The sequence below is a fragment of the Triplophysa rosa genome, linkage group LG13 (assembly GCF_024868665.1).
Source record: "Triplophysa rosa linkage group LG13, Trosa_1v2, whole genome shotgun sequence".
Taxonomy (NCBI): Eukaryota; Metazoa; Chordata; class Actinopteri; order Cypriniformes; family Nemacheilidae; genus Triplophysa; species Triplophysa rosa.
In genome coordinates this window covers 20,587,703-20,614,874 of record NC_079902.1, presented here as the reverse complement: position 1 = coordinate 20,614,874, position 27,172 = coordinate 20,587,703, and the positions used below count along the sequence as shown (strand labels likewise).

At 37.7% G+C, this 27,172-nt stretch overlaps 1 protein-coding gene across 1 annotated transcript; it reads right to left on the bottom strand.

The window, feature by feature from the left end:
• Positions 1-11,927: 11,927 nt before the first annotated feature.
• On the bottom strand, positions 11,928-25,538 carry b4galt1l (DP-Gal:betaGlcNAc beta 1,4- galactosyltransferase, polypeptide 1, like). The gene is made up of 6 exons (XM_057349320.1): positions 24,358-25,538; positions 22,478-22,713; positions 17,842-18,029; positions 15,905-16,027; positions 14,399-14,503; positions 11,928-13,754 (listed from the first exon to the last, which is right to left on the bottom strand). Exons 1-6 carry the CDS (start codon positions 24,629-24,631, stop codon positions 13,625-13,627), a joined length of 1,056 nt encoding a protein of 351 aa, XP_057205303.1. The 5' UTR covers positions 24,632-25,538; the 3' UTR covers positions 11,928-13,624.
• Between the last annotated feature and the right edge of the window lie 1,634 nt (positions 25,539-27,172).

Sequence of the window (27,172 nt, the reverse complement as noted above, 5' to 3'; positions counted from 1 at the left end):
GATCAAGCACTACATCTTTTCCTGATCAATACAATATATAGTAAAAATAAATGCACTTATACCGAGTTTATCGACGAGATTGCGGTATTGGTTTGGGTTTTATCCTTCCTGTTCTCTTAGTAGGTGGTATATAGACTTCCTGTGTCAGCAGCTGCAGTCTTCCCGCTCCAGAGCTTTGATTCGTGCAGTGAGGATACTACGACCCTCCAACGGAAAGACAGCTCTCTTTTCTGCTTCTACCTGTAAAACAAAACGGAGAGCTAAAATCACAGCCGCCAGGAAAGTTTCTAAACTCATTAGCCAGAGATTGTGGGTTAGAAACCAAACCCGTCTTCTCAGGGCCGGATTATCCAATGGGCATTATGGGCACACGCCCAGGGGCCCATGCGCGCTTGGGGCCCAGGCAAGAGAAAACATTTTCACATAACAGCGTTTACGCCATATTCATTCTGCCGTGCGCTTCTCTCTCCCGCGCACACGGAGGTGCACACACAAAACAGTGTTTCTAAATTAGGAAGTCTGTCTTTTGATTTAATCGGATTTTGTTTAGAAGAAGCGCATAGCGACAAATCTAGCGACTTCTTGGATAAACCTTAGCTTTCATTCAGTGGGAAAATATCGCCAGTGCTGCCCCGCGAGCGCAAGGTCTCCCTTTCCCGGCAGGAAGAAGCAGCACCATACGACAGGTAACTCGTCAATAAAATGAGTACAAAACAGCATTTCCAACAACCTGTCACTAGCCGGGTTTCCATCCAAAGTTGCCAATTTAGCTTATGCGCAAAATTGGAATATCGCATAAAACATTTGCGAATAAGCACCGTTTCCATCCAACTAGTCACTTCCTAATAAACTGGCACTAAATATCAGTAAGAAAAGTAAGAGAAGCCACTGAATATAATAGTTTTCATATATAATAATACTTGCGCAAACAGACGATTAGAAAACACAATAAATGCGGTGCTTTTGTGGATGTCTGCTGTTCGGGAAACACAGTCGTGACAGTTCTAAGAGGCAATTACAGAATACTTTGACGACTTTGCTCAGGCGTTTAAGAATGACCATCACAACATTTCTGATGCTGTGTAACAAGATCAGTACTCTGGTTAGTCAGGTTACACCGGCCGTCTCATAGTGCAGTTACGTGACTTTTTGGAGGAATTTATTCGGCAAATGCGTTTCCATCTCCTATTATTCGCATTAACAATTTTTCGCAAAAATGAAAAACCACCTCAAGCGATCTTAAAAACTTTTTTGCGAATTAAGGGTTTTTAATTCGAAATTTGGCGTTTCCATCACTCGTGTCTGATGCGAAACTTCAAAATACGAATAAAACCAGAGTGATGGAAACCCGCTTACTGTTATCGACTGTTTGGATATATAAATATGAACAAAGTTCGTCGGTAAATATGCACATGGTTACTATGAGGCTGTGTGAAAGAACAAATAGTCGAAATCACCGCTTTTTATTCTAAGTTGTTAGATGATGTCGCGTCATGAACTGACAACAGAAACTGAAAATATGTCAATGAGAATGATTTTATTGTTGTAAATATAATGAGTTGATATACCCTCGTGGCTGTCTTAAATCTTAAAAGATTAGAGGTTTTTTTACATTTGGTGGTGTTTCCTTGCCAATTGTGAATTATTTTATATTGATATAATGTTGATCAGTAACTGCCTTTATCTAATAATGAAGGCTAAATATTGGTAATCCACAGTGCTTTTACATACATCGCAAAATTTTTTTTAAAAAAATATTTTTTATTATATATATGCTAAATAATACTTATAATACTTGTTAATGTCGTTTACTGTAACACATTACACGCTTACATAACGTGAGTCGAGAGGTGCTTGTTACACAAATAAAGTTTAACAAATGGACAAATTACTCTTGTAGTATAATCATTGACAAAGACTGCCCTGCCCGTTTAGTCTTTGAAAAAATGAAGATGGAAATATTTTAGAATTGCATTTAAGAATATTTTTAAAAACTTTCTGTAATTTATCTGAAGAAAGTTCTTATATTTTCTCTTAAGAACAGTTTTGTGAATCTGGCATGTTTCTGTTGAATTATGGAAGAATCTGATAGAACTGAATTAAAAGGTTGAGGTGGTAGTGTGTGCTTGAATATGCCAGTGAGTTACAGTATGCAGGGAAAGGTCTTAATATTGTTGTTGCTGGTCCAGGAAAGCCTTGTTGCAATCTTGTTGTAAATCCTGTATGATGGGGGATGTGTACAGGTGTTGATATTGTCCTTCAGGTTGTGATCATAGTTTGTAACTTGTCAATGTAATCCTGTAATCCTGAAACATAGAGGTGTTTCATACGCATAGTACCCTAGGCTAATTTAAAACTTTATTGTGCGCATGTGCGTGTATGGGGGGGTCCATAACACACTTGTGCCCAGGGGCCTCTGAGTTCTTAATCCGGGCCTGGTCTTTCTTCTTGACATAATCCACAAAATCAGTCTTTGGTTTTCTTGTCGCCTCTAAATTATGAAAACAAAGAAATTTGAGCCTTGAAAATGGCTGTGGTTACCATTCACTTACTAACGCTATATTTTTATGTTATAAAATGACTTCTCATTTTCAGGTGAACTGAACACAGAAGTGTTCGCACATAAAGTGATGTAAAATGTACATCATTGTTTGGATTATGGAAATGGCTCAATTTGTGACAGGTTAAGAGGATGGGTAAACAATCAGAGGGCTTCGGTAGTAAAACCAAAGGTGAAAGCCACATCTAAAAAGCAGTGGTGGAAAGTAACGAATTACAAATACTCAAATTACTGTAATTGACTAGTTTTTTTCAGGAATTGCACTTTTTTAAGTAGTTTAAAAACCGTGTACTTTTACTTTTACTTGAGTACATTTTTAGTGCTGTATCGGTACTTTTACTGCGCTATTTTTCCTCACATTGTCGTCGCTACTTTATGTTTAATTTTCATGTGTTGTCTAAGGAGAATAATCAGCCCCGTCATGTGACCCCGTCCACTCAAATCGCGCATAGAAATCTTGCGTCACACAGATTTCAAGACATCTGCCGCCAATTTAGTTTAATCATGGAAGAGGACGAACGTGTGCGGCAGGCAGGGCGCGTATTAAACGGCGGTTTTGCGCAATTGAAAGTCACTGCGGGAAAGCGACACAATACGAAGGCTCGTCCGACATATGGAGAAATATTGAGTTCCTGTATCACTCCGTTCGCCAAGTTTAATCCAAACGGCTTTATCATGAGGTAAAATTGTCCATCGCTCTCCAAAGTCTCTACATCAAGTGCTCTCCCTTACAAGTGAGCAGAGTCGGTGTTCTGCCAATTTATGCTACCCTATCAAATTTTGCTACCTCCATACAAAACAGGACTAACCCCTCCCCCAACCCAATCACAACACGAGGGTAGCACAAATTTATGGGTAGCATAAATTGGCAGAACATCGGCGCCAGACCACGACTAACGGGGGGCAAGTGGCTGCCAGTGGGAGGGCACACAATCAGCATCATTAATACAAAAAAGTAAAAACTAAGTTACCACATTTGTGCAAGGGCACACTTGCAACTCGTGTAGGTAGGATGCTATTTTCCGTACAAGTGAACAAGAATAACACAAATTAAACTATATTAGCACACACAGTCACAGCAAAAACAACAGGTTGACAAATCTAACCTATGCTGTAATATAATGCTCCTTCGCACCAAGGCTTGCTAAAAGTAATGAAACACGTAAGTTACCTTTTAAAAAAGCTGAAGGCGCCAAGTGCGAACATTAAACCTCCTTAAAACTGTGTCCTTCCATTCGGTTGTAAATTTTCCTTTTCCAAAGCTGAACTAACTGAGCCTTCCGTTTGTGAAGCATCGAGCGACTGTAACTTTGCTAATTGCTAGCGGCTTCCCTCCACACCTATACAGTACATACATTAATACGCTGCGTAATGACGCATCATCACAACAACCAGACTAGATTAATCTTTACAAAGTAAACACGTAGGCTAGGCTACCGTTTTCATTTCCACTTTGTTTAAAGTTCTTTAAACGTTAAAACTTTTTATTAATTATTTTCAGTATGTATTACATGAATTTAAAACTGTGTCGTGGGGGGTGGGGGGGTCATGGCCCGCGAGTGCCTCCCCTTGGCGCCGGCCCTGTAAGTGAGTAGGGAACATATGCGATTGGAACGCATGCAAAGCAGTTTCGCAAACTGCATTACCAGTGGCGGTTCTAGACTACTGTAACTGGGGGAGCCAGGCAGGGGCCACTTATGCTTTTAGGGGGCACACTAACACATCATGATTAATTTTCAGTCATTTTTCACTGTCATGTATTACTGTTTTCTCTAAGTAAACTAATAAGCTAATAAAACAAGTTCAGCTCAAATTAATGTTCCATGGTCATTTATTTCACAACACATTGTAAAAATAACAATGACAACAATAATAATATTTAGGCACTTTTCTGCATCTTAAATGTACATGCATAAATGAAAAACTACCCACAACAAGATATCCAAAAATCGACTTAAGCAGTCATCTTCTTAACATGAGTCACATTATCAGGTATTTCCTTTACACAAAGAAAAAAAACATGAATTTCAAAATTTTCACATGTGATATATGTGGTTTTGGCACACTTTCATGTGAATGCCATGTTAACTAAATACTCATGTAAAAACTCATGTTTTTGTGCATTGTCAGTTGTGCATTGTTTTATTGTCGTATACCTTATGCCCCTGAAGCAACCTACTGAACACACAGAGTAGCTCACAGTATCAGTGGTATAAAGGAGTAGTTCACTTCAAAATTTGCCCCCATTGACTTTCCATAGTAATTTTTATTCCTACTATGGAAAGTCAATGGGGGCAAATTTTGCAGTGAGCAACTCCTTTAAGAGCTTTATATGTTTAGCACATGTATGTTTAGTTTAGATATAATCCTGTATGATCATTTAGCCTAATTATCCTCATTAGCCCCCTAGGCCTATATGTATTTATGAGCAGTGTTCTTTTATTTTGTATATTCCCTTTACCAGTTTTAGCAGCAATTTACCAGTAAATAGTAAGGTTCTTGTAAATAGTCAAGTGTAGAACCCATGTTTTTGTTGGATTTATTACCATTTTTATTACCATAATTTAACTACAAACATAAACTATAGCTAGTATAATGAGACTATGGTATTTTTAGTTGCAGTGGTCTTACTAAAGATTATTAATTGGAGTATGGTTCCTATATATAGAAAATGGTAAATTTGTGGATACTGTGGTTTTACTGCAAATACCATCCCTGCTGAAAAAAACAATGAATTTTTGAATTAGAATGAGATTTTTAAATTAAATTCCTCTTTGTAGTGTGTTTTGGGTTTTATTCCAATAGGATTTACCATCCCACCAATAGAATCCATCACGTACAAGTAGACAAGTATCCATAGTACAATTCCCATTATAACCATTAAATCCATTACATTTTATGTTGTATTTTGGGCAGGGTTCTATAGTTTTTATTTCAACAGGAATACTTAAACTATAGTTACTTCAGTAAAAACATCATTCATTTTCCAAATCGCTTTAAATGATATAGCAGCAGATCAGAAGTTAACACGCACGTGTAGCTCAAGGTGTATGCGATGCTTATTTACCGTTTAGCCGTTATGCCGATCATTTTCATGACAATGTTTCAACGATCTTTGACTGATCGTAACCCACAGATGATTACACCACACTTTAACATGTGCCTTTTTCGTCTTTTATTGTTCTATTTGCCTTTTTAGAGCGCTATCAACAATGTAGCAGCGCCTACGTTTACATTAGTTTAGCGGGGAAGATCCCAGAGTTGCCAGATTTGCGTAAAAAAATCTGCCAAATGGCCATTCAAAGCTTGCCGGAAAACCGCGAGCTTAGAAAAACTGAAATACTTGGCAACAGTAAAAGGTCCTGGCAGATCGCAAGCCAGATAAATTGCGCACACAGGAAACCCCGCTGCATAGAAACCATTTTCTACTTTTGGACCTTTTTATAAATGTAGTGGAGTAAAAAGTATGTTATTTGTCTTTCAAATGTAGTGAAGTTAAAGTACAAGTACTCAGAAAAAATAATACTCAAGTAAAGTACAGATACTCAAAAAGTGTACAGTACTTAGGTCAATTTACTTCGTTACTGTCCACCTCTGCTGCTCTGCTAATTCCTTGGGAATGACAGACCATTTATTTTAATTATAAGGCAAAAGTGCATTTTATCAAACATTCACCCCAATAAATGTAAGTTGCATTTGATCTCATTTCATTAACAAATCAAATTTCTTTAGTGTGTTACACATTCTCTGGCAGCAGCTGATTCTTTGTATAGGCACGAGTCACGACTGCTTTATATGTAGATTTAACATGCGCAACACCGGAAAATATAGGTCAGTATTTTAATATGATGTGTAATGATATGCATTTTCGTTATATTTTTACAAAATATTTCCATTACCTGTATGATGTAGACGTAATCTTGCTGAAGGCGCACAGACTCGACATTGTTTGCATCTTGCTTGCGTAATCTTCCTTTTGGCACACAAGCATCGTTACTCGCAGGACAAACTGTGCATTGCACCAGAAATTGCTCGGTTGTGGTAAAAATTCCAGAAACGATTCCAGATTTAGGGGGCCTCCTCTGCCCCCCCTACAACCGTCCCTGTGCATTACCAGTTATAATGTTGTAAATAACGTTCAGTTTCTTGCACAGTTCGATTCGCTTAAATAAGACGTCATTAATACATCGAAAGAAACTCCAGGAATTACTTTTATGTTGCCTCTATCTGTATTTTGAACTTTTAAAGACATGAACCATGAAAAACCATGGACCACAACTCCAGGTAAAAATATTTATTGTTCTATCTAAGAAATAATGTCACATACATCTTGGATGGCTTGAGGTTGAGTAATTGATCAGCCAGCTCCTCTACAGATATGACTGTTAATGCTAATCCAATGCAGTATAGGTTACAAATGTTTAGCATTTTTTGCATGCAGTATTTGGGGCTCTTATTTATTAATTTCTGCATTGTGGGGCCTAGTACACATGATTGAAGTGTTGGAAGTGCATAAAGGGTTTTAACTGGAAATCTGAGCTCATGATAGACAGACAGACGGACAGACAGAACAACACATTGAATGTTTTTTTTGTCTGAGTTGTATCCATTATATGTTATATGCTTTATCAGTAAGGTAAAGATGTGTTTTGTTAAAGTAGCTATTTTCTATATAAATCTTCAAATTTGATTATTAATAATTATTCTTAATTCATTAAATAACACCACCTAAAAAGTAACGAGTAACTAGTACTCAGAGTAGTTTTTGAGAAGAGTAATTTTTACTTTTACTCAATTTTTTAACACCAGTACTTTTACTTGTAATTGTGTACAATTTCAGCAATGTAACAGTACTTATACTTAAGTACAAATTTCCAGTACTCTTTTTTACCCCTGCTGAAAAGGTCGTGGTAGGAGGCTATCACATGCATGAAAGATCATTAATGCAAATGTTTATCCTCAAAATAAACTGCACCACAGAACCATTTACAAGTTATTTATGTAAATAGGTTTCTATTTCTATAGAGAAACAAGGGTTTTCTTCTTTTCAACATTTCATTGGTTAATGGAAGGAATACGACAATGCTCAGAAAACCTTTAACCCTAAAGACTCAATATTATTATATCCACTGTGACTTTAAGTGCTTTATTTGTACTGTAGTTAAAGGTGCCTATGAAGTTGGAAAAAATCTTATATACAGAAATGACGTGTGACGGAAATGAACGCCTCTTACCATATTTGGAACATCAGGTCCCAAAGCAATTGTACTGACAGGTACGCCCATCTTACTTGCGTATACATTTGGGCGGTCTTAGTCATATCATACCACGAACTGATGTAGATTTGTGGGGGTGTGGTTACACGAGGCGTTTCAGGCAGGTCTGGGTGAGCATTTACTTTTAGATAGAATGCATCTTTTGTTCCGACAAATTCATTTTTGCAATTTTACGTGTCTAATACATGCATGGGCAACTTATAACACTCCAAAGACACAGAAAAACACGTATTCGTGCCATATGACCCCTTTAAACTAAAATAAATATAAAAGTAATTATTTTTAAGAATAAGTATTATTTTAGCCTGTTCTTATGTATTCCTCAGTAAAACGAAATTGTACACTAGTTGTGCACTCCAAGTTTAATACTATTACACTTAAAAGTATACTTAAAATTAAACTAAAAAGAAGGCCAGTGTAGTGGGTCAGGTTATGTGTAGGAAATACTTACAAGTAAACTATACTTACTACATTAAAGTACAGTTAAAATATTTGCACTTGAACACTTGAAGTGTTTTTAGTTTTTGAAAAGCAATGTTGACATTACCTGACTGATTTTCCTACGGCTCAAACATCCTTGTTAAACCTGTTTTTTTGGAACAGATTTCATAGAGGACATGTGGGTCTCAGTGGCCTTTGTATTTTAAAGGTGCCGTGAATTAAAATCACAATTTTAACGTGAGCTTTTGTTATATAAGAGGGAATCGTAATCACGCGAACATCATGTCAGAACTGAACACGCCTTTGTTACGGAGATTGCATCTGTTATTGACACCAGGCCCAGCGAACGCCAGGTTCTGGAATGCACCATATCTATGACGACATTGATAGGTTGAACCCCACCTCCAAAAGATAAATATCAACCACTACTTCTATAGCCCCGCCCACTGGTTCGCGCATGACAGAACCAGTGGCGCGGAACCATATAGAGCCAGCAATCAATAAACAAACATGTCGTTAAAGATAGCTAAATATTGTGCCATGGTTATGGAAGAACACAGTCGCTGCATAACCTTCCTTCGGATTCCGATATTAGGAATGCGGGGTTAAAGTTTATTTTTAAAGACGTTCCAGCTTACGTGGGAAAACATGGAGCGTTTGTTCAAGGCACAGATCGAATTAAAAAGCAGTGCTGTCAGTGCCGTCAATATTGGATCCGATAGGAATGGCGCAGCAATCTTATGTGAGTAAAACATATTTGTCACTATTGCTTTGTTAGAGATCGCTTGATATGCACTGATAGCCAGTGTTGGGTAAGTTACTCTGAAAAAGTAATTAGTTACTAGTTACTAATTACATATTCAATAGTGTAATTAGATTACAGTACAAATTACTCTCTCCAACAAGTATTTAGTTACTTATTACTAATTACTTTCTATGTCCTATATCAACATTGATTAGTTAAGTGATTCAAGGATAGACATGAAACGGCTTATTTAATTCATTCAAATAAATCATATAAACTACATAAAGTACTCTTATTAACTGACCAAAATATTACAAATGTGAGAATTCTACATTAAAGCGTGGATTCTATAGTTAGACTTTGAATTTTGATGTTAATTCCACTATTGCACACACATACAGTATATTACACAAAGTATTTAGTTTAATTACATCAGAAGTAACTGTAATTACAGAAAAAATAAGAGTAATCCCTTACTTTACTTTTTCAAGGGGAAATTAAACTACAGTAACTAATTACACCCAATTCCACCCAACACTGCTGATAGCATTACCTGGGGACCTCTAGTCATTTGTAATAATTGTCGGCATCTCTGTGATTTGGTGGGCTCATATCATTTTTCAAGGTTTTATCCACCGTTTGCGAATAATGGAGGCTGTTTTGAAGTGTTTTGGTATTATTTCGGGTGCTGGGTGATATCCACAAGTTACCGGGAGTCTCAAGTTTGTTTATTTATCATGGAAACTCTCATGAGCGGCCATTTATCATTAAACACAATACAACTATAGGCTATACAAACTATACGCAAAGCATCACATCCGGGAAATAAGTCAGTAAATTTGAGTAAAATCATCCTGTGCGAATGCGTCACATGAAATACTGATGTGGGGAAGTAATTTATATATCACACATAATGCTAATCTCGTGCTAATGTGTAACCTAACGTTACGTCTCTAACCAAATTCACAGAAGGCTCCAATTAAGTTTACTACGCAAACTGCTATCCAATCATAGCAGTGGGCGTTTACTTCCAAGCCTTCATTGCGGAACGCCCATTCAAACCGAGCATTTGCAGATCTGGCCTCAAAACCCGGGTAGAAAATAGCCTATTACTTATTGATTTTGATGATTTTTAATGTAAAAACCACGCGAACGTCATAAGTAGACCTCGTACAACAGTATAAAACAATAAACAACACCACGTCATCGCACCTTTAATATATGACAGCTGTGTTTCCTGCAACAGGGATTCAAGGTCACAGGAAAAAGAAATTCTTGCTCACGGTCTGTTTACATCAGCATTAATGCAGATCATGTTAACACATTGCCAGCTAGAGTATATTATATGACATGAACTTGATTCTTACATTTTAAACTATTGCTTAAAAAGAAAAAATAATGCAAAATGCAGGCTATAAGTACTTTTTACTTAATGTTATGAATCTGTCTGTCATAAATTATGGTGTAACTTTAGACACACTACCAGTCTACAGATTGCATAAACTTAAAGGAATAGTTAACGTTCAAATTAAAATTTCATAATTCAGTTCTGGAAATGTCATGTTCATCATCTGTACAGTCGTGTAGAGCCTTTTGAAGCTGCGATGAAACTGAAATTTGGACCTTAACCAACAGCTCCAAGTGTACTAGGAGGTGAACCCTAGAAAGCTTTACTCATAAGCCTCAATCTGTTTTGGACAGAAGAAATAAAGACACGGACGGCTTGTAAGACGTGTGGGTGAGTGAATTATCATGAAAATGTAATTTTAAAGTGAATTATTCCTTTAAGTGAATTAACATTTCTCATATACATGTTTTATCGTATTAAAGGGAGAGTTCATCCAAAAATAAAAATCATTTACTCACCTCACAAACGACTCATGTCATTGCAAACCTTTATGGCTTTCTTTGCATAACACAAAAGAAGATATTTTAAAGAATGTTGGTAACCAAACACCTTGTCTTCCATTGTATGGACATAAAAAACAAAAAGTCATCTCAAAATCTTTTGTGTTACACATATACAGATGATGAACATGACATTTCCAGAATAGTTTGTTTAGGATTAAACATTCAGTCTTTTTCAAATACTGATCTTTTTCAAAGCCAGTCATTTATGACCAATGTTTGAGCTACGTGTCATCAGTATACGTCATGTATTCAAACATTGGGTGAATTCACCATTGTACAGCTCCGATTACAAATAACTTGGTATTTATTTCACAAAAGCTATCATATCAATCATATGTTTACAGTCATCAACATACAATCACACCTCATCTGTGCCTCTCTATATGGAGAAGTGTTGCGTTTTTCATAGAAATGACATTCTACATAAGCAAACAGATGCATGTGAAACAAAAGGGGACAGCGTTATTTTTCTCGAGTTTCATGAGGAAGCAGCAGGTTTGTAAAGCAAGGTGAACTCTTGACAAATATTTTAACCAAGCAAGATGTGTTCCCGAAAAATGCTGTCAAAAACACATTCCTACCTTTGTAAGAGTGTACAAGCTCCTCACTGAGCCCAACCCTCAAATCTTTTTCTAATACGGATGTTTATTCACGATCATATCTCATCTAGTCTTCAATGACTACGCTCTTACAGTATTTCCACTCCCTTCTTATAACATGACATGCAAAGCAGCGTGTAATTCATCTACATCATTTAAACAGGAATGGTATCCCATGGATACACTCCACCACCAATAATCCTCGCACGACGTCCCATCACAGAGTAAACATTAATGCCAGCAGCAGTAAATGACATTCTCATTGATAACAGATCACGTTCACATGTAACAAAAGCAAAAAATATGTGATCTAATTCAAGGGCAGAAAGTACAGATAACACTAGGTTTACGTCAGATAAAAAAAAACCTATAAACTATAAATAGGAATGAAAAACTAAGGTCTGATCACGTTTATTAGGTAAGGGTTAACTTGGTTTGCGTGCATGGAAAATTACAAAGACCTGAGCAGGTCTTCAGTTTCGGTTAACAGGCCGTAGAATATGATGTCTGAGCTCGGGTGACCATCTCATATTTCACAACACAGTTAAGAGCCAAAGCAAATCAAACACAATTGAATTCATTCTGATTGGGTTCATCACATTACATTTACGTAACATAGGAACAAAAGTGTCAAAATTGGAAGAAAAAAAACCAGAAGACGAAAGAGACGATAAAGAAATGAATGGAGACCAATACAACAAAACGTATGTTGACCAATAAAAATATTAAACTTAAAAAACGTAGTTATGTGCTGGCTCTAAAACAAAGACCATTGTCCAAAGAGATTTAAACCTCGCTTTAACTGACCTATAAGAAAAAGCAGAAAAGGCCAAAAACTACTTGTCTAAGCATTTTGGTTTGACTTGAGCCGCTAATCTCTTCTGTCTGCAAGGTTGTGCCGTATGGAGAGGTAGTTTTCTTTCCTAGTGCAAGAGTTTTTATAAGGCATGAGAGAGCTTAAGCTGGAAAGAAAATCTATGGGCCTTTTGGGGTGGTCCGCACGGAGGGGAAAAAATCCCTCACATTTGGCTGTACGACTTAAACATTCAGTACGTTGCGTACGGATGAGCCGCCGTCTAGAAAAGCGCTTGAGCAAACAGCTGACATTCACTTGCTTCAAGCCCAATGCATTTTTGGTTGCAGGTTTGAAAAACAAACATTATACACGAAAGGAAAAAAATACATAATCAACAAAGGCACCCAAAGTTGTCAATGGCTTCATTTCGACAGTACAGTAGACAGCTTGTATATATTTGTGTCCTTATGCAACCCCTGAAGGTTTCATTGTGCAATAAAGGACTGAAATCAAAAACATTTGATTTGATTTCCCTCCAAAAACCCAAATGTAACACCTCAATATTAAGAGCATAAACAGAAGAGAAAAATCGACTTATTTAAGATGTATGGCTGCCACTTTAGAGCTCCAGCAGAGAGGATTATTGACCCATTATGCATCAAGCACACGGAGGAAGAAAAACCCAAAACCAGTACATTCAGACATCTCATCTCTAACAAAACAGACGTCATTTAAAAGGCTCCGTAAGTCCCAAATACTTGGTACAGCAATGGAAAAAATCTATAATATCAAAAAGAACAGAAGTCCGGATGCCAGTTGGTATGCTGTATGCCTAGACCATCCACAGCTCGAAGTTTTATTGCATTGCTTACCTTTCAGATCAACATAATCAATTGATCAAATATTCTCACCTAGCATGATTTCAGAACAACAAACAATATCACACACAGCATCTCACAATCTTCACTTGTCCCGAAACGGGAACATTTTCATCACTTTGCTTAAAATCAAGTGGCTCAAGAGGTCTTTTCTTTCAACAGACGTGTCTTAACAAGTTCGATCCATCAGTTAAACCTTAAAGTCTCTATTTTTCTGCTGAACATTTTTGACACTCTGGGTAAAAAAGGTTTAGATCCCCGTTTTCACCATCACATGTGCAAAGATGGCAAAACAATTCAAAGCACTGAAGTCTTAAGAAAACTAGAATCCACTTTGAAACTCGTCTCTGATAAGGCACATTAGGTTTTCTACAGCCAGTGTTGCTGCTTTGCGCAGTGTTAGGTCTAAATGCAGAAATCACAGTTTCCCAACATCCACTGTGATTTTGGTGAACAGCTGGTCCTTTTCCACTTTAACAACTTCATATGTTAATGAATTGATCCCGTCTTTTGCCATTGTATCCCTTGTGTGAGCTATCCGGTCAAACCTGCGACAGAAAACAACTAAATTACCAGAGGGTCTACAAATAACCTCTTAAAAATAACATTTATTAACGTTGTTTAAGGAACAGTTTACCCGAAAATACAAATTCTATCTTCATTTACTCACCCTCAAGTTGTTCCAAATCTGTATACATTTCTTTGCTTTGACAGAGAAAGATATTTGGAAGAATGCTTGTTACCAAACAGTTCTTGGCCACCATTGACTACCATACAGTAGTTGGAAAAACTGCTTTGTAAATGTTCTGTTGAATACAAAAGAAGATATTTTGAAGAATGCAAAGCAAACAGTTCTGGGGCACTTTTGACTACCACTGTAATTCCTATGGTAGTCAATGGTGGCCAAGAACTGTTTGGTTACAATCATTCTTTTAAATATTCTTTTCTCTGTTCATCAGAACAAAAATAAATTTACACAGATTTGGCATAACTAGAGGCTGACTTGTCCCTTTAACCATTATAACGAAGCAGGGACTTCGTTTTTCATCATTTAAAATGAACAGATGTAACACAAAGTTCTGTCTTTCTATAAATCACACAATTCTATGGCTGCAATGTGGAAACTGTGATGTAACTTGCCCTTGGAGCTTATCGGAGCGCTTAAACATTTACTAAAAGCTCTGAACTGTACCTCTGAGGATTGGGGTCGTTTTGTTTGTCTCTCTCATGACGGATCATTCTGCACCTGCCAATCATGCCGTCAGGTCTTGATATCGACATCCCTTTAGAGCTGATCCTGTTAAAACAGAGTTCATTTCAGATCCAGTTTACATGTACGTAAAGCAAACACAAATGACACATGTGATTTAAAGGTCACATGCTCAGCAGGATGGCAGTTGGAGGGCAGGAAGTGCCTCTTCCTGTACAGTACAATGCTGGTGGTGTTATTACTAAAAAGGGAAGCACTGTACCCTTCTTAACAAGCAGATTTCATATTTTTTAGAAGAAATTGCGTGTGCCTATAAATTAAGTTACTCATAAATATGGTCTGTTCAAATCCCTAACCCTATGCTTTCTTTCGGAAGCATCACTAATAAATACACACAGTCTTTCATCATTTACTCATCATAATGTCCTTTCAAACCTGTATGACTTTCTTTCTTCTGCAAAACACAAAATGTTTTAAAGAACGTTGGTAACCAAACAACATTGACCCCCATTGACCTCCAATGTACAGACACAACACCCTCAAGGCATGTCTCAAACTCTCTACTTTTGTATTTTACAGAAGAACGAGGCATATACAGGTTTTGAATGCTATGAGGGGTGAATAAATGATGATAGAATGAATATTTTTAGGTAACCAATCCCTTTAACATATGTGCATACTAAGCCTTGGTGCATACAGATTCACTGTCGGGCTCTTCTGTACCCTTCTCCAACTAAAACTGGCAATGGCCAGAAATAAACTAGAATTAGAAGTGAAACATGTAAAACAAGATTCAAAGAAGAACGTTTTCTTCTTTCAATGTTGCACATTAGCAACAACATGCATTAAAAAGCTACCAACTCCTGTCTGAGGGCATTGGGCAACCACCCTTCTCCTAATGTTTATGCTAATGATAAGGTTTATCTGCCCTCTCTGCTGGTGACAGAATGCTTTTTATCACTCTGCTGTCAGGAACACAAAAACCAGATAGGAAAAACAAACACTGTTCCTGAAACCAGAAATTGTGCTGGCTACTTCAGTAATCATTTCAAACGGATAGTTCACCCGAACATGAAAATTCTGTCATCATTTACTCATTCCAAACCTGTATGACTTTCTTTCTTCTGCAGAACACAACAGAAGATATTTTGAAGAACGTTGGTAAGCAAAACAGCACTGACCCACATGGACTTCCATTGTATGAACAAAAAACCACTGAGAAATATCACAAAATATCTTCTTACAGAAGAGTCACACACAGCTTTTAAATGTCATGACGGTGACTACAGGACGAGAGACTTTATTTTCATGTAACCTATGCCTTTAAGCATGTACTACGAAGCTATATGTCATGCTTCTCATTGTGCAATGCTATGCTGACACCACAGCAACAGGATGTGTGACTCGGGTCCCTCAGCATTTTTTACATTTCCGGCTTATTGGGCCAGAGTTTTCCTGGCTCGACTTGAAGCTAAAAAGGGTTTAAACCTGTTAAAAATGTCGTCATCTTCTCCTCCCCATCCCCAGTAGTTGTTTGGAAAGCCGTTGATCTTAAGATACTGGTCTTTGCTGAGAGACGACACACCACCGAAGTACTGCGTGTACGGTAACCTGTCGAGGACAGAAAGAGAGATTCAAGACTCAGGGGTACTGTTGCGCATTGCGAGACGGTTGCTATAGTCGCTGTTGATGCAAATGCAGCTCGATGTTACTCTGCGGGGAAACGGCTGTGTTTCAGTGATGAGAATTGGCAGGGACGTGATTGTGAATCTACAAACATCTGCTGCCTCAGAGTTTGAGGTTGATGCCCTGCGTAGTGTAATATACTTACAACCTAAGAGATATCAATGACAAAGGACTTGCATTTTGTATGTCTGGGTGAAATTTTGAGATGAGTGTTTTTAAATGTTACAACGTTGATGTGCATTCAGATTAATGCAAACCAACGGCGTGAGAAGAAAACAACAGATGTTGAATTCAAGTCCAGGAGGACGACTACGCAAAACAGCATGCAAAAATCACACTCCTCGCATACTCCGATTCAACCAAAGACCTTTCTGATACATTTCGCCATTTTTCACATACAGTATATTTTACATATTTGACCATGATTCACATATTGTTTCCTTCTTTTCCTACAGATTTGCTTTTACATAACCACCTGTAAAGAAATGCTGTCTCTGTTAGAAATGAATGAGTAAACGGAGTATTCTGCATCAGGTTCCGGTTTTCCTTGACTTTCATCCGCACAGTGAAATGACAAAATATACAAAATGACTTCCAGATGCTTTCAAAGTTCTCTGGGAAAAAACAGCCGCTCAGCTACAGCAGGCCACGCTAACAGCGCTGAATATTGTTACGGCCTTATAAAAGACTGCCAACATGTGTTACAAAAGAACAACTGCTTCAGTGTGTGGTGCTTTACAATCATTTCCTCATTACACACCGTAAATCCAAAAGCGAACATGCATCATGCTTCAAAGCGCTGTTTAACCAGGACTGCGTGCGCATGCTCGTGGCAGCGTTTGAAGCATGTGCTGGAGGCATGAGGTCTTACAAGCTACAGTTTCACTCCAGACCACTGTGGTTTCAACGGGCTCTAATCTGACACACGTGTCATTAAAATGTTCCAATGTAAAACTAACTACTGTAATAATTCGTCAGTTAGTGCCCTTCTTTCCAATGGACTTACATTCTTATTACAGGGAAATATATAGAATTATAAAAAATATTGTCCATGTCGAAAGCACTGCAGTTTACATTTTTTGGGGGGCTACAAATGGCTGACTAATAGATGTTATTAGATACGATTCTTAACTTTTGCCTCAATCACCACATCTGTTTGAAACTTAAAATCACACGTTGCTTTATGCCTTATGTAACTTGTGTCGTTATATAAGGGGAAAGGAGACATATTCTGAAAAATTCACTTTTATAAGGTGTTTGAACACTAATATGTGCCCTAGCCTAGGAAAGTAAAAATCCACTCGGTGAAACTGAAGCCATTCTTAGTGTTTATTGCTAAGAGCTAAAGCTAAAGGTATGGGAAGGTGGGACATTCTCCACTGAAGTTCTGAGCGCTTGACAAATCACAACAGATTGGGTCAGCTTGACCAATCAGAGCGTGTTGGAAGGAGGGACTTGATAGAAACCGGAAAAAATCTGGTCGTTTTGTGAGAGACTGCGGTGAAGAATAAAGGTAAAATATGTTAAAAATAAAGCGTTTTTTCACAAACTAGGAGTGAACTCATGTACACTGCAACACAATAAAGATCTCGAAACACCGTGAATTATGTCACCTTTAAATTACATCAAACTCATGATCTTACATCTCTCAAAATCTTACCCGAGAGCTCAGTTTATAAACAACCATTATGGGGCGGTGGCTCATTAGACGAGACACAAGTAAAAAATAAATGAAATACCTGAAGCTGAACTTGTCCATCGACACAGACAGATGCCTGGGTTGATTGAAGCACTTGTAGATGTTGCGGTCATCCATGGGAATAAGGTCAACATCGCTGAAGACAAAACAGTCATAGTCATACTCTTTCATGGCCTCCTTGTAACCAATGTTGAGGAGTTTGGCACGGTTGAACGCCGCATCACCATCCTGCCAATAAGAAGAGAGGAGAACTTGAATAAAAGGTCAGCAGAAGACACTCAGCTGCAAATTCTGCATGTTATGATTGCAAAAAATATATGCAAAGGGTTAATAATTCACAAAAAATAAATTATGCTCTGAAATAAGATAAGATATCAGAGCATAGTTTATTTTTTGGTGAATCATTAACCCTCATAAAGTTTCTGAATTACAAACATTTTTACAGTTAAGGCCTGTTCACACTTCATTCCTACAATAATTCTTAAGTTACTGTCTTAAAAAAATGCATTCTTCATATTTTATTTTGGTGTGTTTTCTTTTAGAACGTAAAGCTGCTTTGAACTTTAAAAAAATTAATTGAAGGGAAAAAGTACACAAAATAATGAGGAAAAACATGACAATTCTTACAGTCTCACACAGTTTGAAGAAAATCCCATAGGAAATATTAATTTTACTGTAGTATCAATAACAGGCTACTCTGGTATTTAGTTAGTAACTTTTGAAGATTTTTTGTGTTCAGCAGAACACAAACAAAGTTTCACATTTCAAAGCGACGCATCTCAGACAGTCATCCATATCTTAACGCTGGATCTGGGACTTTGGCTCATGGTTAATAGATGTTGTTCCTGTCTGAGGCCCACCTGTCCCTAATCTAAAGAGCATTACTGCAGCACTTGAGCTTGTGCAATGAAATTTAATGACAGCGGAACCTCAGGGGGGCCGAGCAATCTGTTAACCCCCCGCACACCCCACAGACAGTAGCCATGCAGTGCTTTATAACACAGGAAACCCCAACAAACTGAGGTGTGCTTGTTCTAGCAGAGTGGAGGACATCCACGATTGATGTGGAAGATGTGGCCTTACAGCGGGGTTAAAAGAACCAGATCATTTGTTCTCCAGCGAGCTTTTCAGTGGACATAATGTGCTGGTTTCACATGTCAACGCCAAGATCTGATCATCAAACTGTTGGGTCTCGCCGGAGGATTCCAAAGACTGAAGAAGAGATTTTGACTCTTGAGGAATCAAAACACAAAGACGTGAAAGTGAAAAGCTTCATTGTTCAGATAGGGTTGATTTACGTGGCAGAAACAGATGCACGTTTTTGAAAGGCTAGGGCCTGTTTTTTTTCCAGAAAAAAAAAAATACACAGCTAGTTTGCAAAATAAACAATCAATCAATTAAAAATTAAAATTATATAAAGAAGGAAATAAACTCAAAACTTTAGTCACAAGTTTAGATTAGATAAAGTCCTCAAATAATACTTTTGCAACAGGAAATGTAGCTATTTTTGGCACCGGAGTTGCCATCCATGGGAAAATAATACAAGAGAGTGAGAAAACTAAAGAAGGAAATGACAGACCAAACAGATAATCCAACGTTACCATTTGTCAGATGCAGCCAGCGAAGCGGACCATGATTGGCCAGAAAAAGAGCAAGCAGACGTCTCACCTTTTCCCAAGAGCAAGGCCCTCTGACGTGCATAAAAGGGGTTCGGTTTGGACAGGGTGAGGGAAAGGAATGTAAGATGAAAGGGAGGAAAAAATAAATGCAAGGTGCAAAGAAAAGAAGAGGGTGACAGAGAGAAAAACCAAGAGAAAAATTAGAAAGAACAATTAGGCAACACTTTAGAAAACAATCAGGTCCTCAAGAGCCTCCTGATGACCACATGAGGATGTTTTTCATCCAAACTCACACATAATGATACACAATAGTCTTGTCTTTCGTTTAAACGATTCACAAAGCACTGAAATAGATCAAGCAGAACTGTCTCTCCGTCTCACCTCTATCATGGGAGGTTACTGAATTACTACAGTAAACCTCCCACATTGTCATAAAGAATTCTTCGTTCTTTTCTAAGAGAACGCCCAACAGCATACAGCTGCTTTCTTTACAACAGTCAGGGGAACTACTGTGTAATGTTTAACGTATCCTGGTTTCTAACTGCATTTAGGTGAGAAACAATTTAATAACAGCTTGAGCTGTGCGGTATATAGCTGTATATAGCCTACTTGTGAAACACTGGCAAAAAGTAGTAAAGCAGCAAGAAAAAACACAATACTGCGGTAAATTTGGCTCATTCATTAAAATGTACGATTTCTAAAATGATTGTTCATTTAAATCAGAAAGCTAAAGAAGACTGCATTAGATATCCTGTGACAAGATAATATGAGCCCACAGGTAAATGAGGTCAGTAAATAATAAATGAGATGAAACAAATGTCATAAAACTTTAGTGTTCCAGGGAAATACTGCAGAACACTTCACACCAACTATTTCAAGTTTTGTGTATTTGAGTTCCCTGTTGTTGTATCATTAATAAACTTAATCAGTCAATTAAACCCAACTCTCAACTAATTGATCAACAGGAACAAGGCAAACAAAGATGGAATCTTATAAAAAATATTGGAAAAGTTTCTGGAAATTTTAAATATGTTAGAAGAGGTTTTGTCAGCCTTTTTAATGTTATAGTCGTGAAAAGGCTCCAGTTACCAAACACCTCATCACACCAGTTTTACACTTGAGAGAACAAAAGAAGTACGCAATGTAAACTAAAGAAGCGCTGATTGTTCCAATTGACCGCTTGAAAGGGAACCATTCATTACATTTCGCAAACACAACAAGCATTTATATTTGCCCACAGGTTAGGTGTATCTTTGGGCATGGTGTGAAAGACCAACAGGATAGGCCAGAGTTTATACTTGCATTCAATCAGTCTTCTTCAATCTCTCTAGTGGAAAACGTATGCCTATTAAAGGATTGCTTTACCCAAAAACTGAAAGACATGTCTCATTTACTCGTTATTGTAATTTCAAACACTCTACGACTAATGCACCGGTCACTCTTTGTCCACAATTACAACGGCAAATGGACTTTCGGACTTTCAAACTTTAAGCTGCAAAAGCACCAAATAAGCATGATATACAATAACAGTCTATATGACTTGTGCACCATATTTTAATCTTTAGGGAAATTAAATGCATCGAGTCATTATTTACTGTAAATCTGTTGACGTGTGTTCCTCACAAGTACCATTCGAGCTTACATGACTCGAAGTACAATGGACAAAACGTGTCGAGCACTTTTAGGATACATTTATAGTGCTTTTGTCATTTTAGACCAGCTCTAGTCTTTATATCCTTTCATGATATAGAAAAGACTGGACAGGATCTTCTGTTTCACAGGAGTAAGCCATATAAAAAAAAGACATGAGAGTAGTGTTGTCAAAAGTACCGGTACTTCGGGTCCAAGTCGGTACCTAAAAATAAAAAAGTTGTCGGTACCTAATGTTCACAAGACCCGGTAGTACCGACGTACCGGGTCAACCGGGTACTGATGCTCTGTCTGACAGGTTGTCAGTCGGAAACTTTTCATAGACGCAACAAGACGTGATGAGCGGATAAGCGCGGCTCCGATCCACAAGAGATGCGCACAGAAATACTTCAGATTAGTCATATCACGAAGAAAACAAACAGAGTTTTGTGGTGAAACGAGGAAGCATCCGGATTTAAGTTAACAAGATCAAGCGGTAAGTTTCAAATTATGTTCGCGTTTGCATTATGAATGTTGTAGCATATGTTAAGTTAAAGGTTACGTCAAAATAAACATCCCTGTTTGCGTGTTAATTTGTTAGCGCCAATGCTAATCCAGTCAAGTGTCCTTATTAACCATTTAATGCTTTTATAACTGTAATGGAGTAAAATAAATGGGAGGACAGGATGGGGTTTACAGTACCTATTTTATTTAGGCCTATCATACTAACTGTATGACTAGCAATGTGTATGTCTTGGATGGATAACTCTATTAGGTTTAAAAAGCCACATTTAAACTAAAGAAAAATATATCTGTTGCATTTATTATTTTAATATACAGTTACCTTAATGTAAGTAATCTTGTGTAAATGCAGTATTAAAAACTGAGGTTTGTTGTAATATTGCATATGCATGTTTGTTCAGTCAGTTGACTTACTGAAGTTTATTCTATTTGTCTTCTACAGCAGCAGACTGAGGAGGATGTTCATCAGCATGAGAGACCCCAGTGAGCACACAACAGTTTCAGCAACAATGAACTTATACTTCATGTATACAAAATCGCATTGCTTTCTATACATTTATATTAACAATGAGCTTTATTAATAAAATTGTGTTTCAATTAGCATGTACTGGTGTTTAGCTTTGGTACCGAAATTGGTACCGAGAACCGTGGAATTTTACTGGTATTGGTACCGACTACTGAAATTTTGGTACCGTGACAACACTACATGAGAGTAAATTATTTCAAAACTTTTCAATTTTGGGTGGCCTGCTGTTTCTTTGAAATGCTCAAACAAACCTCTGACTCACAGACATCATTCTGCACCGGAGGCCTTTGGACCTGTGTAATGGCAAGTCAAGCATTTGACAGCTTCAAAGGGTCAAAGACCGCTACAATCCGTTTTACTGCGCTAGTGGAAATACCAACCTGATTGATGATATAAACGCCGTAATCTAGTTGCTGGCGCTGTAGGATGGGGTGCAGGTAATAAAGCCAGAACTTTAGGTGCTCGTCCCGGTTTCTGAAGGGGATGATCATGGCCACTTTCTGCTGGGCGATGCAGTCTTTGGGTTTGAACCGCCCGCCCGGCTGCAGCACTTGATTCTCACTTCTCACGAGATCCAAGGTGACAGGGTCAGAAAACTCAATCCGGAGCGGACCCACTATTAAGACAAAAACACAATGGATGTACTTTAGAAACATGGAGATAAGCGTCAACAAATATACATTCTGTGTGTCTCTGTTTTAATGACATAAACGCTTATTAACCAGTATTTTGTCAATTAGAGATTTTTAGCATCAGTGGATGAAGTTTCCCATAAGGAACAATCTGAGATGATTTTTGTTTGATATCTTGGGTTTGATTCTTCTAGACATCAATGAGATTGAATGAAGAAGATATCTCAACAATGTCATAGATTTGCCAAGTCTGAACTAATGTCAATATTATTTAATTTTTTTTATTTGAACTCAAACATTTCTCAACAAATTTACCCAAATCCAGATTATTATACCCGTTTTAAAAGTTCCATACTAGTATTTTACAACAGTCTCGTTTGTTTCTGTTTTAGAGTATTTCTCCTAAACAATTTGGATAAAAATCTGAGACCCAGTTGATACTTTAATGAAACAACTGAGAACTCAAATCTCCTGAGCTATGAAGGAACAACTTCTGAGCAATAACATCTCCCTTTAGGTTCCCCAGTGTTTGTTCCCAAAGCTAACAACAACCTTGTCAATGAATAACATCTATGAGTTTTACATGCCAATGTGCATTCTAATGTGTTTGTTTAATTTTGTGTGCAGTGCACCACTGAAAACCTCACAATGCTCTTAACCTCAAATATATCAATTTACCCATCTCATTATTATTCATCACGCCTGAGAAGTCTGTATCTAATTACATTATCACACTACAACAGCAGCAGTATAACACCAACTGACAGAAGAGAATAATGGCGGGACGGAATGAGTGTGTAACGCAACACTTCAAGACCGTTTGCAAAACAGGGGTCTAAAGATTCGGACACGTCAACAATAAATCACCAACAGCAGATAAAGTGAATTCGACAAAGGCACTTACGCAAGGGATCAGCCGAACTGTCAACAAATGTTACACAGAGGGGTAAACGTTAACACGCACAGCTGCACAAACATGCCTTTGTTTTTGGAATATGGTTAGAGAAAACACAAAGTGACAGGTCACATCATTTATTTCTTCGGAAACACAACGCTGTGCTCAAGATGTAAAATGTTGACGTATTAAAATGAGCCAGTTTTATTTACATGTATTCAAAGCACTTTACAATGCATTTTCGTGTGTTCCTGGCAAACAAACTCATAATTTATGTGTTGCTAATGCAATGCAATACCAATGAAGCTACAGGAACATTTCCCACAGAAATGAAAGTTTGGTCAACATTTACTCACAGTCATGTTACAAACCCAAATGACTTTTTATCTTTTGTAAGACAAAATGGTGGGTTGACAGCTTCAGTCCCCATTCACTTTCATTGTATAGAAAAATGAGGTGTCAAAATTCTTTAGTGTTCACATTTTCATTTAGGGGTTACTATCACTTTAAGCATAATGTGCCACTAACAAAAAAGTCCCATTTACTTTTATTGTATAAAAAAAGAGAAGTATCCAAATTTTGCAATATTCAAAACAGAGTTTTACATTTTGTGGAACTATCATTTACAGCATGATTTGTTAATGCAAGTTATTATGAAGACAGCATTACAGCTCAATACCAATCATCTTAAATTTGACCTTGAGCTTTTTAAACAGGTTTCCAATGTTCTTACCCAGTCGAGGTGGATTGTCAGGACATGTTACCAGCTTCTTCTCAGTCTCTGTCACATTAGAAACAGATGGTGGTGTGGGCTCCTCTGTGGAGACCCTCTGCTCGGTCAGTTTTCTGTGGATCCGTGGGGTTTGCTGGTTTTGCACGAAGGTTTGACTTGAATCTGAGTTTCTAACGTAATAGATCACAGTGACAAAAATGTGCAGGAAACAAAGAAGCACCACCAGAGAACAAGTCCTGTGTAGAAGACTAAAATTCAAAGATGAATCGCGCATTGTGTTTAGTGAAACTCTGTAACGTTATTAAAGAAACAAAGTCGCATTAAGTGTTACAACATGAATCAGCCAATTCCTGTGCCATATGTCATAGGCTTTCTGGTAACATCTTAACAACGACCTCACTTAATAACAAGGCGAGACCCTGTCATGTGTTGATTTTAACTGTTAATACGTTTAGTATGAACTCGTTTAGATTTTATGTCAACATTAACATCTCAAATGAGGTCATAACAGTTTAAATTATTCATCAGCTTCACTTAGTTCCCGAGTAGTTAACTTGCATGTGATCCGCTATATTTGTTTCATTTTTCCGTGAGCTAAAACCTTTGTAAAACTAAAACTATGCAAAAAAAATCGTTTATACGCTAACGTTACTACGAAGTTCTGGATCACGATGAACGTTTCAACGTGTAGTACGCGGAAAAGCAAATCCGTTATAAAGTTTACTACAGCAGCCTCGTAACGACACAAAAGCAATACTTTCAAATCCAAATCAACTTTCAAAAAAAAAAATATATAGCCACAAATCTCTGATTTTGTGTAGATCGTTTCGTAATGATCCGAGATAGTTTATCGGAGTTGTCGATAAGTTTCCAGTTTATCGGAGGTGTCGATAAGTTTCCGGGTAACGTTAGCTTCCCGTCAGCCGAGAAGCCAGTCCTCAATGATCAGCGCTGGAGAGAGGGCTCTCACTAAATCCTTGGTGTTTCGAGTCAGATCCGTGGGCGTGGCTTGTTGGTTTTGACTAAATCTTTGGTAACCCACACCCTAACCTTACTCTAACCATCTAAACTACCTATGATTGTTAAAATTGACGAAAAAACACATTTGCGTGATGACGTCAGACTCAAAACACCAAGGATTTAGCGACAGCTGTCGGTACACGATCCGGATGCCTGCACGATCCGTTCTGCGCATGCGCATAATGACGTAGTAAAACCGTCACGGTTTCCCTACACTATTGGTATCAAGCATACGATGAAACACTTGACGGCTAGACGGCACAACTGGCGGCATATTTTTGTAGGCTACATTGTGTTTTTCATTTAACAGTTCACGACGGGTCTATTTTGATGTTTTAAAATGTAGCTTACGCTATGCATTACGATGTGTTTACGTGGTTGCCAATCCAAAATAATAAAGGAGTTGTTACATGAACATACACGATTTTGGTTACATGTGGAATAAAGTCTGAGTCTTGAGAGTCTGTCACTGCAAACCTTCAGTTTCCTCCATACTCCCCTTTGCGACTCATTGCTGCATGGCATTAGGCCTACTTAACTTGCTGTGTTTCGATCTGAGGTCAGTAGTATTGTCAAAGACGGTTTTTATTAAAAGCTGCTAATATTAGTTAACTTTAAATCGACTCATTTTGTATTAGTATGGGTCTATATATATAGGCTAATATATCTATCTATATAATCTAAATGAGGAATAATCCCTTCAATGGTGTTTACAGAACACAATAAGGAACATAATATGCATTTCTGCCTAGACTATCTGCACTTACATGAAGAAAGAACTACAAACAAGTCTGGGGAAACGTTACAGAGTATTTCAACGCATAGTGTGCACACAGAAGTGACATGAGACCAGAGGTGGACAGTAGTGAAAGTCGCGGTACAAAGGTGCTCAAGCGTGGAACAGATCGTGCAGTGTCGTCGCGAAACAGAATTATCTACTACGTCATTATGCGCATGCGCGGACGGATCGTGCAGGCATCCCGGAGAGAGTCGAGCCTCGAGCGCCGACTGTGTGTGCGCGCAAGTCGCTGATCTGTATAAACTCTGCACGCCGATCACGCAACGATTATGATTTGCGGATCAGTGATAACCCCTCCCCCAACCCAAACACAACACGAGGGTAGCGCAAATTTATGGGTAGCATAAATTGGCAGAACACCGGCGTCATCATAGGAAACCAGCCACAGTGAGAAGAAATTAAAGTATTGCAAAATAATATAGTACAGTTAAACACGAATGGCCAAAACAAATTATTTATGGATTTCAAAGTTATATAGACATGTCTTTTAATTAATTTATTTATTTGGAAGACGCTTTATCCAATGGATATTTTTGAAATAAATATGCGTTTGGATATAAATAAAGTAATAAAGTAATTAATTAAAATAGGTTTTAAATTATTTTGAGTGTCAGAGAGACTATGGCCGTGAAAAGTAACTATAGCCCATTTCGTATTTCATAACAGAGACGAATTGAAATAGAGAGAGAAAAGAAACGTGTGGTCACATTTCCAAGGCGAGTGGTACATGGTTTTTCTGTAGATCTTGAGCGCGGCCTTTTGGTTACAAAGAAATTTTCCTAGAACAAATTATGTTCTACAAAGTAAATACACTAAACTGTTGCCCCCCAGTGGACCGTAGCGGTATTGCAGTAATTCGTCACCTAAACCAAATACAAATGTTATGCTGAATGTTATAGCAATAGATTCGTGAACTGACTATGTAACGTCTCATACACACATTTATATATACATAGTATGCAGTGATATAGATTTACAAAATATATAACATATTTG